The sequence below is a fragment of the Pseudonaja textilis genome, chromosome 6 (genome assembly GCF_049901715.1).
Source record: "Pseudonaja textilis isolate UNSWEBS1 chromosome 6, rPseTex1.2, whole genome shotgun sequence".
Classification (NCBI taxonomy): Eukaryota; Metazoa; Chordata; class Lepidosauria; order Squamata; family Elapidae; genus Pseudonaja; species Pseudonaja textilis.
Genome location: NC_141995.1, coordinates 25340271 through 25358016, shown reverse-complemented (window position 1 = coordinate 25358016; position 17746 = coordinate 25340271). Strand labels below are relative to the sequence as shown.

Below are 17746 nucleotides of genomic sequence, written 5' to 3'. Positions count from 1 at the left end.
TTTTGCCTTTTTAAATAGGCAGGTAAAGATATCAAACATCCAGCCACCCAACATTTTTATTTTCTATGAAAATGTCTGTGGGATACAAAAGTGTCATTGGAAATATTACATTGGAATTTGTGCTTTGCATTATAGGATAGAGTCAGTCTTGTTGATCTACAAAGTAACCATGGTTGTGCTTATCTCAGTCATTTGCCCCCTTTTTGGGACTACTTTTTCTTTTTACTTGCCAATTACTATATTCTGCTCAATCATAATAGTAATAAGACAAGAATCCAAGAATCAAACGGTGTTCCCATTTGTACATCATGTTAACTGCATTTGTAACTGGTAAGCCAAAGAAAATCATCTCAAATTAGCTTATTACACAATAACCAGAAGAAAAGGATAGAATAATGTTTAAGTGAAAACCTTTCCACTCAAATTTTATTTCTAGATTTCTCACAGAAAACAAGAATTAGTCTTGTTCTTGGTTGTGTTCTTTAGTCCACCTAATAGAGGTACAGTTTGATTGCTTTCTATATAACCTTCACATAAACAATCCCTGAAAAAATGGTCAATTAGCAGTCACTGGTAATGATCAAGCTTTTGCATGTACAACTTAAACATTCTGATCATCAATTGAACTTTTTTATTTCATCATTCAATTGTGGAAACCACCAACTTCACACTTAGCCTATCAATTTACATTGTTATAATAAAATGTAATTAGCTAATATAGTCATCTGAAAAAGAAAGTACACCCTCTTTGAGTTCTATGCTTTTATGTATCAGGACATAGTAAAAATCATCTGGTCCTTAACTGTTCTTAAAAATAGGTAAATACAATCTCATATAAATAACAACGTATGACATATTACACCATGTCATCATTTATCTTACAAAAAGAAAGCCAAAATGGAGAAGCCATGTGTGAAAAACGAAGTACATCCTTACAGTTCCCATAGGTATGGAGAGCCTAAATATCAGCCAGATGCTGCTAATCAAGCCCTTGATCAATTAATCATCAGCAAGTGTGACTACCTCAATAAAAGCCGAAGTTTTAGGAGTTTGTTGGTTTTTTTAGCGTTGAGGTGTGTGTTACAATGTCAAAGAGGAAAGACATCAAGCAATGATCTTAAGAGAAGTAACTGTTGCCACTTATCAATCTGGGAAGGGTTATAAGGCTATTTCCAAACAATTTAAAGTCCATCATTAGTGAGGAAGGTTATTCAGAAGTGGAAAACATTCAAGACAGTCAATCTTCCCAGGAGTGGATGTCCTGGCAAATTTAATTCAAGGTCAAACTGTAATGGTCAAAAAAAATGCAAAAAACCCCACAAGATCTCAAACTCTACAGGCCTAAGTTAGCATTAAATGTTAAGTTCATGACAAATTAGAAAAATACTGAACAAGTAATAGTTTTGGAAGGGTTGTCAGCAGAGAGTCTCTTCTCTCTAAAAGACATTGCAGCAGGCTTAGGTTTGTGAAGTTGTATCTGAACAAATTGTAAGACTTCTGGAATGCTGTCCTTTGACAGATGAGACCAAAATGGAGATGTTTTGCCATAATGCAGGGGTGCCCAAACTTGGCAATTCTGGGAGTTGAAGTCCACAAGTCTTAAAAGTTGCCAAGTTTGGAGACCTCTGCAATGATGCAGTGCCCTTTTGGCAGAAATTAAAAAAAAAACAGCATATCAGTACAAACATCTCATACCAACTGTCAAGCACAATAAAGGAGGGCTTGATGATTTGGGCTTTTTTTGCAGCCACAGGACTTGGGTACTTTGCAGTCATGAGTCAACCACAAATACCAAAGTATTGTAGAATCAAATCTGAGGCCATCTGCCGACCGGCTAAAGCTTAGTTGACGTTAGGTCATGCAACAGGACAATGATCCTGAGCACACCAGCAAATCTGTAACAAAATGGTTGAAAAAGTATTGCAATGGCTCAGACCTCAACCCAATTGAAATGCTGTGGTGGGACCTCAAGTGAGCTCTACATAAACAAATGCCCACAACCTCAATGAATGGAAGCAATGTTGTAAAGAAGAGTGGGCCAACATTCCTCCACAATGATATGAGAGACTGATAAAGTCATATAGAAAATGATTACTTCAAGTGGTTGCTAAAGGTTCTACAGGCTTTTGAATCATAAGATGTACTTAGTTTTTCACACATGGTTTTTCCATTTTGGCTTTCTCTTTGTAAAATAAATGATGACATGGTGTAATTTGTTGTATTTACCTACTTTTAAGAATTGCTAAGTATCATATGATTTTTTACTATGTCCCGATATGTAAAATCACAGAACTCCAAGAGGGTGTACACTCTTTCATATGACTGTATATATTTTACATTAGGAAATGTTAGGAATAAAACAGGAAAAATCTATGTAAGGATACATTTTAACATAGTAATTTTATATTTTCTAATTACTTGAAAATAAAAGAAAATGTGTTTTGGTTCAATGAATTGTTCTGTTTTTTTCTACAAAAAAATAATGGGCACTTGTACCAGCTAAATTCAAATTATTTTCTGTCCCTACCACTATCTTAAGATTTTATTAATCAGAATGCAATCAGTAATATAATTTCTGGCAAGCATATCTTACAATTCGTATCAATCAAAGGCTACGGACAACTTACAAGTGTAGCAAAAAATAATAATAATATTAAATATAATTTAATTCTGGTTTATTAGTTTATTGTAGTAAACCTGTAGTAAAATTAACTCTGTGATTTTGCAGATTCCAGGCTTTCAACTTTAATAACAGCATAGTTTAGTCTTTTACACTACTGTCATGATATTTAGTATCTGACCTTATGTTTAGGCCTAATGCCTTAGGTAAAGCAATATGACCACAAATGGAAAAAACAACACTTGTATGAAAAAACAATTTTTTAAAATGGTCTCTGAAAGAGTATTTTGGTAAATTCAGTCATAGGGCATGAGCAGTATACCATAATACACGAATGAAATAGAGTGTTTCTGTTCTTGATAACCTAGCTTTACCTGTCCTTTGAAATAAGTGAGTTGACTTATAATAAGTATACAGATATATGCCTTACACATTTTACATCCGAAATGCAATATAAATTGCAGCAATCTACTGTTCAAGGGACTTTTTATTCTACATTAGGAACACTAATGAAAAAATGCTTGTATTTTCGTGGCTTTCCATCTTTCGGTTCCTAAATGAAAAATAGACTGGATGACTGTACCAATTGTCATAAAATTTACAGTAAAACTTTGGAAAGAGATCTCATGGAAGCGAATCTTATTCCAGGTAGTGTGAATAAAATTGCAGCCTTATCAGAGTACAAATCCTCTCCTCTTACAGAGCAATGTACAAGCAATGCATACCATTTTTCAAAGGCTGTTTCAAGATGTTCCTTTCAGAATTTGCTTCCTTCTTTAGTGCTTCAACATAGATAATATATGTATCATATTAATGAAATAACCCTCCAACTGCTTGGTAAAGTGGTAATCCTGGAAATGTGAAAGTCTACAGTTAATAAGTTATTAAACTCATGATTTTGACAGAATAAATAACCAATGCTTAACATATGATAAATTTGTTCATAATCAACCAAGTATATAAACCGTATTATTGCGCTAATTAAAATCTTGCAAATTTTGACTTCCTTGAAGCGAAAGAACCTTGTCAATTTTACATTGAGAATTTTTCAAACCATGAAATGAACCATTAAACTAGTTTGGCTTAACAAAAAAGAAAGGACAAGGAGGAATCTAAACTAGCTGCTATGTCTAGGCACATAAACGGTACTGAAGAAAATATAGCATGGCCCTCTGTTGTGAGTAACTTGAAATTAGCTGGTACAGGTGAATAAAAATATATTGCTATTGTTATTTGGAAAGGTATTACGGCTATTCACACTAGCTTTGAAAGCCACAAATGTCGGTTTGTTTTAATGAATAGTAGAATAAATGCAATAAAAAGGTAAAGATTCCCCTCACACGTATGGGCTAGTTTCCGGTCCTGGGGGGCAGTGCTCATCTCCATTATAAAACCGAAGAGCCAGCACTGTCCAAAGATGTCTCCGTGGTCATGTGGCCTGCATGACTAAATGCCAAAGGCGCACAGAAAGCTGTTACCTTCACCACCAAAATGGTCCTATTGTTCTACTTGCATTTTTACATGCTTTCAAACTGCTAGGTTGGCAGAAGCTGAGACAAGTAATGGTAGCGCTAAGGATTCGAACCGCCGAACTTTCTGATTGACAAGCTCAGCGTCTTAGACACTGAGCCACCGTGTCCCTTATATAACCCTTATACACCGCATCTTATACAATGCACTTTTCCAAATAATCTTGAAATGTGTACTGCCCTATATAAAATGAAAGAAGCAGCAGCAGCAGCAGCTGGAAGATCTATTAACAATTTTCTTCTATAAAGCAGGATATTTTTATGTGTTAGTTATTTTTGCCTGATCTGCTAATAAATGCTATGAATTAAAATATTTAAAGGACACTAGCATACAGTATTAAAACTCTCATAGAGATTTGTCAGTAGTAGTCTGAAAATTTCTTTCTAGACAAGAAATGATAGATATAGCTATTGCACAATGAATTATATCAATTAAAAAGGTAAATCTTAATTAAATTGTTTATAGACAAATTAGTGTCCAAGCACCATTAACAGGAATTTCCTCCTAAGCATGAGAAAAAAGAAACTCTTTGTTTTAACAAAACAAATGCTGTTAAAAAAAATAAAACTGGCTGTCCAATTAACCAGGGATAGTTTTTAGTATATTAAAATACTTTCCACAGCATCCTCTAATTAATTAAAGCTTTGATCTCACATAGACATTTACAATGAGTAGATCCTACTGAAATTGGTGTAGCTTCTAAATAAGTTGGTGCAATCTTATTATTAATGTACTTTGATTTTCTGTAAGAAAACTCATTTGAATCTAAAACTTTCAAGATGTCTGGGACAAAAACCTACTACGTGATAAATATATAAATTCTCTAACCAAATTCAGTATATGTTGATTAATTCAACACCACAAAATCTCAACAAATAGAAGCAGTAACTTACTTATTTTGGAATTATATAGATTCTATCAGTCTGGCATGGAAAGTTGCTTTAAAACTGAAAACAATTCTATCTAGTTTTCATAATTAAAGTTGAAATAATAAAGGGGCTTACCAGCTTTGAAAATATGGCACTATTTTATTCAAATAATAGTAAAGTGCCATCTTGATTCTCCTAAAACAATATTGAATAGCCCTTTCCCAGAATGATTTCTTTTCAAAATAACATGGTAATAATTGTCCCATAATTTTTTAAACAGTTGCATGTATTGACACAAAATTTACTATGATTGCTTAGCTAAGTAGTAGTAGTTGTTTTTTTTAAAAGTACACTCTGAAAAGAAATTTCCAAGCAGTTAAGGTCATGCAAATTATTCACAAAGTTTTACAATATTTTCCAAGTTCCATTAGGAGAGAGCTATTTGAACTAACATAAATAAAATACGACTAACCACAAGCAACTGGAATAATAATCTAATAATGATTTAGTTTTATGACATTAATGTTACATAAGTACAGAACATTGCAGAATGTTGTATGAAAGACTATTTGTAATACCTGTATATTAAAACATTCAAGAAACATTCTCTTTAAATAAGTTCAGTATTTTTCCAATACAGTGTTTTGCTTATCAATACAGATTCCATTGAGATTTAATTATAGATATTTGCTTTAGTTAAAATTTTACCTTTTTTTCTTAACCTCCCTCCCACTCTTTCATATAAAAAATGGTATAAATCTAAATACTATACAACTTAATGAAAAGGAAATCAATATCCCTTTGAATAGCACCAGGCTTTCACGTTGATAGATAAGGCACACATACCTGCTAATGGATTTTTTTTAAAGCACCATTTCAGGGGGGAAATGCTAAATTTAATTAACATTTTATTCCAGGAGATCATCCTGTGTTCCTGGGAGTTGGTTGGTGGGGAAGTTATAAATAAGTCACATTTGTTTACAGATTATCTTTGCTATACTTGTCTTCCAAATGCTGGAATCTCACAAAAACATAGCACCAAAACTGCAGCAGCCTAATTCCATGTCTACCCCACCTCCAGCCCAGCCCCACGTGGTTTCCATTATGTAAGATCTTCAGAGTCATCAATGCTGTTAAACTTCAGAGCTATCATTATTGCTCTGCTGTGTAGTCATAGTTTCATTACTGTTGGAATGATTGGTAAATGAGCTTGTTTTTCCATCAGTTGAATGTCCCTTGCGCTTCAGAAGTAATATAATAATTATAACAGTGCAGAGAAGAAGCAATAGTCCAATTGCACCTCCAATAATGGGAATTATCTTGTCTTCTGCATTACTTCCTGGAATTTGAAGGACTGGCTTTTCATAGGGTTTACCTGCTGGAGACCATTCTTTTTGCCTGAGGGTAATTTTATTGGATCGGTCAAGAACTATATGCTGGATATTTGTTCCTCTATTCTTATCAGTCCCAATATCTTGGGCAAGTGCAGGAATATCAGAAACAGCTCTCCGAGAGCGACTAAGATGTGAGGTGCTGTTATTGCAAGATAAAACATGGTGATCCTCAATACTTCTTTTTCCAAGGCCCTTATGAGCATTTTCACGTGATCGAACCATGTAGATGGTGTGGATGTACCATTCTCGACCCACTGCCACCTATTAGAAATAAACAGATGAAATTAAAAAAAAAATTAGAAAACTAAGCAAAATGAAAAAGACAGAGAGACTCCAGTAGCTGCAGATCTAACCTGCATGTATTCGTTTTCATGCAATAACACAGTATGATCCATCACATTTTTTTTACCTGGAATAATGGAGTTGACAGCAGGCTGAAACCATCAGAACCAGGCTGTTTTACCAAAGGATAGCCATCAATGTGATCAACTGCTAATTTGGCGTGGAATGCCATATTTCCAAACATTTTTGCTTGTGTATCTGGTTGAGCTTTATCCTAGGGAATAAAGAAATAATGGTATATTATTAAGTTTAAACTTAAAAATGATGTTTATGAGAATCTATTAGTCTAGTATTAGAATACATTACCAGGATTTTGAATCTGTACAATAGGGAAGGTGAGTCAGCTAGGCAGCCATATTCTTTGTTACTTGGATTATACTTGGGAACATACCCATCGGCCCCTGTACATAAGAACACCTTCTCAATGTTACAGAAGAAAGATTCCCCTAAATTCTGAACAGGATCCACCATGACACGACCATAGATTTCTAAACCTAAAATTAAAGAAGCATGAGTTCAAAATCAACTGTGGTTCGAAAAGCCCTTGGATGTATTTGCCCAAGATCTTAAATTCAATAACCAAATAATAATATTTCATGTGACAGAAAAGTAAAATTAACCAGACTAAGATAATCACATGTTAACCATAAGTTGAATACACTTTAAATATTTTAAAAAATAAAATTCATTTTTTTTTACTCCAGTTCAGTTTATGACTTTGAAAAAGTGGCTCTTGGCATGCCATTCAAGGGGGAAATATGATCTCCAAGCCTGCAAGTTATTACACAGACTAATATGTACAGTAAATCCAAATCCTATATTCCTAGATGTAATCATGTTGTTTGAGTAGCTAATAAATTGCTAATCAATTCAATCAATAATTAAATATTACTAATGCTAAAATTTAAGTTTAAAAACCCTACAATATAAATTAAATAAATGTGTAACTGTACAATGAAATAATGTAAGTCACAATTTGCATTTAAACTACAAAGGCCTGAAATTTGTGAACAACAATATTTATGAACAATATATGCTTGGCATATATTCATAACATCAACCCAGCATGCTATCGCTTTAAGAAGATATGCTAGGGCCAGGAAGCCGGCATAGGAAATGATTTTCCATGCATCGCCGCACACTGCACTGCACTTAGAGAAGAAAAGGCATGACATTCTGGATAAACTAGATTTCTTTTACACACACACACAAAATGGTTGGCTAGTATTATTTCATAATTCCATAATTCCATATAAATACTGCCCTTGAGCTATTAAGATAAATGCTTAATATTGCTCTTAGATGCTTAGTTCAGCATTTTACTTGCTCTACTGAAAATCCCTGCAATTCTATTTTTCTTCACTAGGGGTCAGCCTTTATTCAGGACACAATTAAAGATAATTTATATGATGTTACACTAGTGATTTAATATATCTTTTGGTCATCCCAGTTACAATTTGAGCTAAAAACAGGAATTCTGCTTCCTAAGGAAAACATTTTTGCAGTCACATTATACAGTGCGTTTTAATTTTCTGAAAGAACCATTTCATAGAAAGATGATTGTTCATCTATACCACTGTAATTTTAGGGTAAATATGCTTTTTAATTCATAGTACAAGTGGACAAAAATCTCCTTCTTTCTCAATAACAAATATTGTAATATAAGAGGACAGGATTCCTCAGAGCATTATCCCATGTAAATTAACAAAAGAGATTTGACAAGTGTGGCTAGAATGGTTCATTAGTCTACTTGGCTATTATGTTAAAGGAGACTTTACCCTCTGTGAATGAGACGTCAGTTTCTTCCCCAAATCCCAGAGAGCCATCAGACAGCCACAGATCCTTCTTGGATAGCAGAAACATTTGAGTATTGAGATTAAATTCAGCTGCTACTGGGTCACTGACCTGAATAAAGAAAAAAACTATTTAGGGAAGTAATTTCAATAGTCTCTCTAGCAAAAATCTAGCAATAATTTAATTGCAGTTTATTCTCAAGATTATTAGAAATACTCAAGAGAGTTCAAGAGAGTAAAGCTAAAGAGGAGAATGTGGTCCATTATTTGTGTTTATAAATAATTGCTTCAAGAACTAGGTGCTTTGTATAGTGCCATTGTTCTACATAAATGTGCAACCTTGAATTCCTTCTCACAGCCTTCTTCAAGAATAAATTTTGTAATATAGGCTGATTTGATCAAACAACCTACAGGAAATATCGTAGAGCAGGTTGGAATCAGGCAGTATCCAACTTGATTGGCTGAATGAATAAAGAAATATTGTTTTTTCATAGAAAGAAACAGCAATTATAAGTAGATGCTCCAGTCAAAAAAGCCCAAACCCAACTTAAGTCTTGCAATATTCAATTCTGCTGAAAACAATTCCTGTAATGCAATTTTATCCAACATAATGGCATCCAGATCTGCTGGACCTACAATTCATTTATTGGAAAGCATAGTCTTAAAACAACGGATACAGCATAGTTATAGAAGGTTGTTCTAAGATAATTCTCCTGCCCTAAGGTGGCTTCTAATAATCCATTATAAGGCAGAATCCATTATAATCTATTATACAGAAAAGATTGCATGATATTCTAGAGAGATGCAACTGTAAGATAACATTTATATGACTAAGTGTTACTAGAAGCGAGGAAAGAGTTTAATATATGGCTGTTATTTTCGACTGTCAATCCTAAATCAGAGACATTTATAGGTATACTCAGTGTTTAGTGCTATAATCTCTACTTTAAAGGCAATATAACCTCTAGGCCACAGCTCTCAAATCTGACACTTTTCAGATATGTTGCAATTCTAATTGTCAGAATTCTAAAAGTTTAGAATTGCTACCTCAAGTTGAGAAAAACCAATAAAAAATGACTAGATTTTGATTTGGAGATAGTGAAAAAGTGAAAATGTGTTGTTAGAATTTTAAATATTTAGCACCCAGCTTTCTAAGTCACTTTTTAACAACAAACATGCAAAACTAATTCAGATTTTTGGCCCTAATACTGCAATTAAGCAATTTAATTATCAAGTGATATTTCAGAGAAATGTACCAAAACGCATTATTAGTTGAGAACATTAAAGTCATGAAATACTTCACCTGCTGGAACCTGATATCTAGTTCAAAAGTGATTGGCTCCCGTGGGCTGCAGATGACAGGCTGGGTGTATTCTTGGCTGGGTGTGGCAACACAGGGAAGAAGTTTCACAGTGTAAGTGCCAGAATAGTCACGTACCTGGAAAAAGACACAGAAACTAAAATACAGGTAGTCCTTGAGTTACAACCACAATTGAGCCCAAAATTTATGTTGCCAAATGAAACATTTGTTAGGTGAGTTTGCTCCATTTTACAACTTTTCTTGCCACCATTGTTAAGTAAGCCATTGCATTTGTTAAACTAGTAACATGGATGTTGTTAGTGAACCCGGATTCCCCATTGACTTTGCTTGTCAGAAGGCCGCTAAAGCTGATCTGGAGTGAGCCCAGGACACTCCAACCGTCATAAAGACGAACCACTTGCCAAGCATCTGACTATGGAGATGTTGCAATGGTCGTAAGTATGAAAAACGATAATAAGCCACTTCATGCTCTTCTTTTCTGATAAACCTTAACCTAATATGACATTCTGCATAAATAACACTACAGCAAAGATGTGTATATTGAGGTTAATAGGTACAGTATTTCAGTGATACTGAAAGACACAAAACTGACTTGCATTCTTACTGCATATGCATGTAAAAATATTTGCTCCTAAGCCATCCAAAGTCTATTTTCAAGCCGTACATTACAAGTTCATTTACCTGTGATTATTTATAGCACACTAAACATTATTTTAAAAAGTAGGTTAGTATGAAGCTAATCTATATTTCAGCATCACAGACTTGCATCACAGACAGCATTAAACATAAAGAAGTTTAATATTGGCCCTTTTTAAAAAAACAATATAAACTTCCACAAAATACTAATGTTAGTACTCACAGCAAAATCGGAAAGAAACTTCCATTGCTGCATTGGCTGACTGAAGGTTTGTTCACTTTGAGAAAGGTTCAATGTGAATGTAAGGCCAGGATGGTCAGATGACATCACCATAGAAGCCAGAGAAGTACCTGCAAAAGTGAAATACCTGTTTTATGGTGAAGTTCATAGATGTTATCCAACACACTGGGGAATGGAACTATCTTTTCTATTCCAATTTAGGAAAATCAGGATACAAGGAGATGGACGAGCACCAGTGGGTAGTGTAGAATCAGCAAATCCTTGCTGTGTGTTTAGAAGACAGAAGGAAATTGGCAAAAATTTGCTCTTCTCTTCTCATTAGGGAATCCAAAGCTTTGCATGAATAGATGATAAAATCCAGTTCAAACCATAAGTTCCTTACTGTTTATTAAATCCCAAAGTCTGTTGTCATAGACCCACAAAGAGGTTTTTGGCTCAGAAAAGATACTCAGAAAACATACAAAATGCTGGCCTTACCTGGGTGGGATATTATGAACTGCCCCCTGAATCGAATTTCAGTCCTGAAATGGACCACCAATCGCCCTTCATCATTGATTTGCATACTGGTTGGGTAAAGAGACCCTAGATGTAAGCAGCCATATTATTTTAGAAATATTCATAAAAAGACTAGTTGTTTAGTATCATTCAAATGTGTTGGATTGCAAGTACCACAAGACTTAGTCAGCATTGTGTCGATTAAGGAGCCGAAATCATTGCTATGATAAAATAAAGCAATACACATGAAAATAGAGTAACATAAATCATTCAAATTTTGTTTTAAAAAATAAGCTTGGCTTTGAAGCAGCTGTCACTGTGCAAATGGCTCGATAAAGTTGTTTACCACAATCTAGCCTAGAAACTAGCTATTCTTTTTTGGTGAAGTTCCATATAGCCACGAATGGCTAACTGTGTCTAAGAGGCTGATTTTTCACATCCTGTAGTAGCCAGTTCTCAAGACTAATCTCGTAAGGTGACAAAGTTCTGGGCAAGAAAAAAAAGGAAATATTTATAATTTACCTTGTAGTTCTGCTTCTGGTGGACTTCCAATGCCGTCTTTCCATAGAATTGCAGTATCATACACAAAGGTGAGCCTCAACTCAGATTGCAGGTCAAAATGTTGCCAGCCCCCAATTGCTGCAGGTGAATGGAAGACATAAGATACATAGAGGGGCACTCGAAGAGTGACATATGATTGAACCAGATTCAACACCTGAAAAATAGCACAACATTAAATCACCCTATGTTCATACTGAATCTTCAGCAGTTAAAATCACAGCTCTTCTGAACACAGTATAAAATCTCATCATCATAACTTCCTTTTGGTCCCTTGTTTATTTATTTTATGATATGTGTTGGCTCCAGAACAAACATTTCTTGTTGTACTTAGAAATCTACTTCGATGCTTTAAAAATTAATTTACTACTTATGGTGAAGTGTGAGAGAATGAAATGTAGGCCAAAACCTAAGCAGGCAGCCCTCTTCCTGGCTTCTGAAACACAACCCTGGCAAAGAACAAATCCCACTCTAAAATCAACTTGACAGTCATCCCAGGGTGTGTGGCAATCTAAGATTACAATCAAGGCCCTATTATGGGATTAAATTGATACTAAGAATCTCACATTCATCTCTTACCTCCGGTGCATTGCAGTCCAACTTTTCAAAAGTAAACTTGCTCAAATTCAATAGTATAGTTTCTGATCATTAAAGATAAGCATCATTATCACCAATTTCCTTTCCTGCTTTTACAACTGATAGCAAATCAGATGAAGAATAAGAAGTGAGCTAATCAAAGCCTGCATTCTAAGAAGTAAATAATACTCCGGATTAAAAAAAAATAACTGGCACCTAACACTCAAAATAATCTTCAAGATTTCAAGCAGTTGAGAATATTTTTAAACCTCAAAGCAAAAACGGAATGTAACCACCCATCAGTAATGGTTTATAATAATATAACTCTGATTAGAATATGACATGCAAGTCAAATTCTCCCCTTTATTTGCATGCAAACATGTTTTTTCCCTGCCTGTTTAAACTACAGGGCCGAAATTTAAATATGTAGTACATAATTGAATGTGTTCCTTACAAAATAGTTCCATTTACTTTCTGATGTATTCCATCTCATCTAATGTGGCTCCCAGTTTTCCATAAATAGGATCTATGACTAATTCCGTATGGTTGAAATTTTACTACATATCAAATAAATGATTCACTTTCTACATTAGCAACCAATAGGACATTTCACCATAAAGTTATATATTTGTGTGTTACTCATGTCTTGTAGCATTTCCTATATATAACAAGGTGGAAGGCATGTATATGTTCCTAATTTCAATCTCTTTGTGGCCTCTCTGGGAAGCCTGATATGCAATATATTGATGTTTACAGCTGCATGTATACATAACAACACTATCTCATTGTTACAGGTTCAAATTATATGAAGATATCAGCTTCCTAATTTTGTCCATGACATGCTCTCTTTAGTTTGCATTTAGCTCAGGGGTGTCAAACTCAATTTCACTGAGGGCTGCATCAAGTTGTGTTTGACCTTGGGTGTGTGTGGCCAATGTGGGCATGGCCGACTCGGCATCATTCATGTCGAGGGTGCCTGTGGTGGCTCCTGAGCTACGTTTTCGGCTGTGACGGCCTCTTGTAACCTTCTGCCAGCAAAAATGGAGCTTGGGAATGCTGCCCACGCCCTTCGCAAGTTTTGTTTTCAGCTGCGATGACCTCCTGCAACCCTCTGCCAGCGAAAACGGAGCTCGGGAGGGCCACATGCAGTCCTACCAAACTCTGTTTTCGCTGGCAGAGGCATGAAGTTCCTATAAGGATGCCTCCTTTTTAGTTTCACACTAAACATTTGACATATGTATTAAATTATAGCACCATGTTTTAGATTTTTAAGAAATAAAATTAATTGTAGTTTGAGCATAGTCCTCTACTTTTTACCATCACTAAATTTTGTCCTTCCTTCAATTAGCTCTACCCAGACATTTGGAAAAACACTGCTGATTTTAAAGCAAGAGGCAATGTTATTTCCTCTCATTAAGTTGGATGTTATCCATTAGTAATACATTGATATTATCAGGTTTTCAGCTCAAATGAGTTCTGCCACGATGAATGAACTAAACCAGGTTTTTTCCTCCTTTATATGGCTTGTCCATTTGGTGCATATTAGTACACTATTGCCTCATCAGGCACATTCTGAAATATATAAGATCTTATTTGGCTACCTTTTAAGTTGCCCTAATTCATGAATCACAAAAATTAATGTACTATCTTTGTCAGTACACTCATGCAATCATTTGACTTATGTTCACACCAAGTATATTAGGATCATGTTCAGTCTTTGGGAGTTAGCATATAAAAGAATCATGAGTACAATGGCAGTTTTTTTCTTTGCCTATGCATGGAAGTTCCGTAGTTTTAAAATTAATGGAGCTTAGGGGGTCTGGTCTCTATAATTTTATTTTCAGACTGTTATACTCTTGTTAGACATTAAGCTGTCTGCCAAATTTTCCTTCAATCTTAGCTACACAGACACATTTCTCCTTTTTATAGTCATTCTGTTTTGATTATACATTATGTATTCATTCAATATTCATTATATCACTTAAAAAATAACAATTTGTTTGAAACTCCAAATAATTACTTTGCTCATAAGAGCATCCTTTTTAATACACTATCAGTAAAGCTTTTTAATGCCATCTAGTTTGATTTTCTAATTGAATCGAACTATTATGGGCATTAAGCACAAAATTGTTCCTTGGCTTTGTTTTACACAATGCCTAGATTCTGCCATTGTGTTGTATAAACTAACTTTATTACTTTATTTATATGTGAATCAGAAAATAATGGGTCTTCAACAAACAGTAATAAATTTCTGAGTTCAGCTACATTATTGATCCATCTGCCACAAATCTTCTTTCCTGAATAGCAGCAAAGCTCCAAGTAACAGATAGGAATTTCCCTCAAAGAGGTTAGGAAAAAGGTGATATGAAAGCTTTGCTGTAGACAGATTGGATCAGAATATATAATGGAACCTCATTACTCATTAATTGGTTCTGAGAGATGCAACAAGTACTAAAAATGATGAGTACCAAACAATTTATCATGATTTATCACATGACCCTTTGTTTTGGCTTGGAAGAATTTCCTGTTTGTCCCTTTTCTTATGACAGTGGCCTTCCCAGCATGGCCAACTTCCTGTCTGCCTTTTGAGGCCATCCCCACTTCCTTTTGCAGTGACCTTCTTGGTATGGCTGACTTCCTGTCTGTTCTCCACAGGTGTCCCCCTCTTCCTATTGCAGCGAGTTGGATATCAAACAAAAGACAAGTATCAGTACAACATTTTCATGTCAAATTGCACTGAGTACCAAATTCAACGAGTTTTGAAGCAGTTGAGTACTGAGGTGACACTGTATATTCTGATTCTGTATATTATTGGTTTAAATGAAGGAATCTGTTCTGGTTTTTCATACTATGACTTGCAGTGCATGCAACTGAGCAAAATCCTTTCATTAATAGATTTGCTTTTTTTCAATGGAACCTACCTGACCATCTGTCCCAATGGAGCCGCTACAGCCAGTTACCAGTTCTGACATATCATAATAACTAATAAATTCCCACAGGCAGGCCTCCAGATTGAGATTACGGTAGAAACGTAAAGTCTTAGCTGACCGTATGCTACTGCTGTATTGATAGGGTGAAGTTTCTCCAATCACTTCTGGATTCTTGATATCATCTGTGATGAAGCCATGTTTTGTTTCAATTTCATTATAATCCAAGAGATTAGAGCATTTGTGATTGCCTACACGAGTGCCATCCGGACTCAATGTCAACTCAAAATTGGACAAAGGTCTGGTTGAGATTACTGGCAACATTCCTGAAATCAGAAATTGCCTATTAGATATTTTATGCACTAATAATAAAAGTACCTGGGTGATTACATTACATTAACAATATTATATTCAGAGCATACGTAAGATTCAGATAAGTTTTATAACAGTAATTTCAAATTTCAAAGCAGGGTTAAGAAAAATGTATGTACTTAGTTGCCATCTAAATCTTTTGTAGGTGAAATATAATGTTTTATGGAACTAAAGTACACTGAAGTAATAGTTATTTCCCATATAAAATAATCTTTACTGTTGTTTTTACTGTATTATTCCAATGTATGGTTATGAGACTTCATATTGCTGTTTTTTTTTCAATATAACATGCACATACAAGTCTGTGTTTGTGTATATGTACTGCAAGGTACTGTATACGCATATATTGCATGAATCCTCAAACCTAAGCATTTGGTGAAACATTATCTAGAATAAAAAATAAAGAATTTTAAAGTCTATGAATTGATTCTAAGTTGTGTTCATGGTCCTACTCCCAAAACCACTCCTGCTTATTCCAAGCCTTCTTCAATTCAGCACTAAATCTAATAGATTTTCTCTTTCGTATTTAAGAATAAATACAACATTCTTTCTTTGTTAAGCACTTTAAGCATGAATAAAGATGAGGATAAACATTAAAAGTTGTCTTTGAATCATCGTTTCAAAAAACTCCTTCTGATGACAATTGGTGCAGCAACATTTCAGCTGTTCTGGTTCTAGTAGCACATATGTCTGGTACTTACCATCTATATGAGGCATGGTAACTGAAAACCTGATCAGGTTTGGATAGTCTGGATCATCAGGACCCATATAATGAATTTTGGCTGAGAAAGGCTCTGCTCCAACTGTTCCCAGAATACGTGGTTGGCACAGACCTAGGGGAAAACAGCGCCATTCATTGATTTATCAATTTAAATCAAGCCATACCTCTAATTAATGTGATTAATGTGGGAAACTTACACAATTATGAAAAATAAGCACAGGAAGCCTTTGTCTTATGACCACAATTGAGCCAAAAATTTCCATTCATAAGCAAGGCAGTTGGTAAGTGAATTTCACCCTATTTTACAACCTTTATTGCCATAGTTGTTAAGTGAATCATTGCAGTTGTTAAGTAAGTAATATGGTTGTAAAGTGAACCTGGCTTCCCAATTGACTTTGCTCATCAGAAAGTCACAAAAGCTGATCACATGAGCCTGGGATACAGCAATTGTCATAAATATGAGCCATTTGCCAAGTGCCTGAATTTTGATCACATGACCACAGGAAGCTTTAATTGTGAAAAATGGTCATAAGTCACTTTTTAAAGTGAACCTGTAGTTTCAAACCATCACTAAATGAAATGTTGTCAATCGAGGAGTACCTGTATTAACTTAATATAATTCTATTTATGCTCATGCTTTAATAGTAAATGTGTGATGACCCAGGGCATGGCACAAAGGCAACAGTCACATAATCAGTAGGAGTTCCTTTATTAGTTTATTACTAACCTACTTTATTACTTTGCCCCCAATGTCCTGGTTACCTTCTGGCTGGAGAAAAACTACCCAGGAATAGCCTTTGGCTGCAGAGAATCAAACAAAAACTGTAACTATTAAGTCCAATCAAGGCAAGATGAGATAGATAATTAGTTCTGCAGGGCAGGAGGAGGAACGGCAATAATTCAACATGGTTGGGAGGATGCCAGGAATGCAGTTAACCAAAGTCAATACAAGATAAACTCATGTTTGTTCCTAGCAGAAGCCCCACTCAGCATGCATCTCTTTTAAACTCTCTTCCCAGGCGTGGTTAATGAAGGGAATCAGGGCCCTTTCCTGCCCACGCAACCCATGTTGCTCTTTTGTCGGTTCCTCCCTGTGTGCCCTAGGATAAAGAGGAGGTGGGCCTGGGTCTTCCTCCGTCTCCCTTGTTCTACCTCTCCCCTGCTCTGCCCAGCCAGATTTTGCCCTTCCCCAGTTTCCCCCACAGCCAATGAAGCCACACTCCCACTCCCTGTCAGCTGTTCATCACCCTCCCTGAATCCTCAGATTCAGACTCCGAGAGGGGCATGACAAAATGCTGATAAATGCCTAATATGGAATTCTATAAATCTAAATGCTTTGCCCAAGTGGCAT

At 35.2% G+C, this 17746-nt stretch overlaps 1 protein-coding gene across 2 annotated transcripts in view; it reads right to left on the bottom strand.

Moving 5' to 3' along the window:
- Positions 1-199: 199 nt before the first annotated feature.
- Positions 200-17746, bottom strand: part of FREM3 (FRAS1 related extracellular matrix 3) — a 73409-nt gene continuing 55862 nt past the window's right edge. Inside the window, exons 15-24 of one of the 2 annotated variants that reach the window (XM_026697842.2) lie at positions 16376-16507; positions 15297-15628; positions 11764-11956; positions 11224-11328; positions 10729-10856; positions 9852-9986; positions 8534-8660; positions 7062-7249; positions 6823-6969; positions 200-6674 (exon numbers count right to left, since the gene is read on the bottom strand). In XM_026697842.2, the coding sequence (XP_026553627.1) occupies positions 6153-6674; positions 6823-6969; positions 7062-7249; positions 8534-8660; positions 9852-9986; positions 10729-10856; positions 11224-11328; positions 11764-11956; positions 15297-15628; positions 16376-16507 (2009 nt within the window). In that variant the 3' untranslated portion in view covers positions 200-6152. Of the gene's footprint in view, positions 6675-6822; positions 6970-7061; positions 7250-8533; positions 8661-9851; positions 9987-10728; positions 10857-11223; positions 11329-11763; positions 11957-15296; positions 15629-16375; positions 16508-17746 lie in introns of those variants that run through there. The other variant, XM_087936089.1, reaches the window with a different exon arrangement.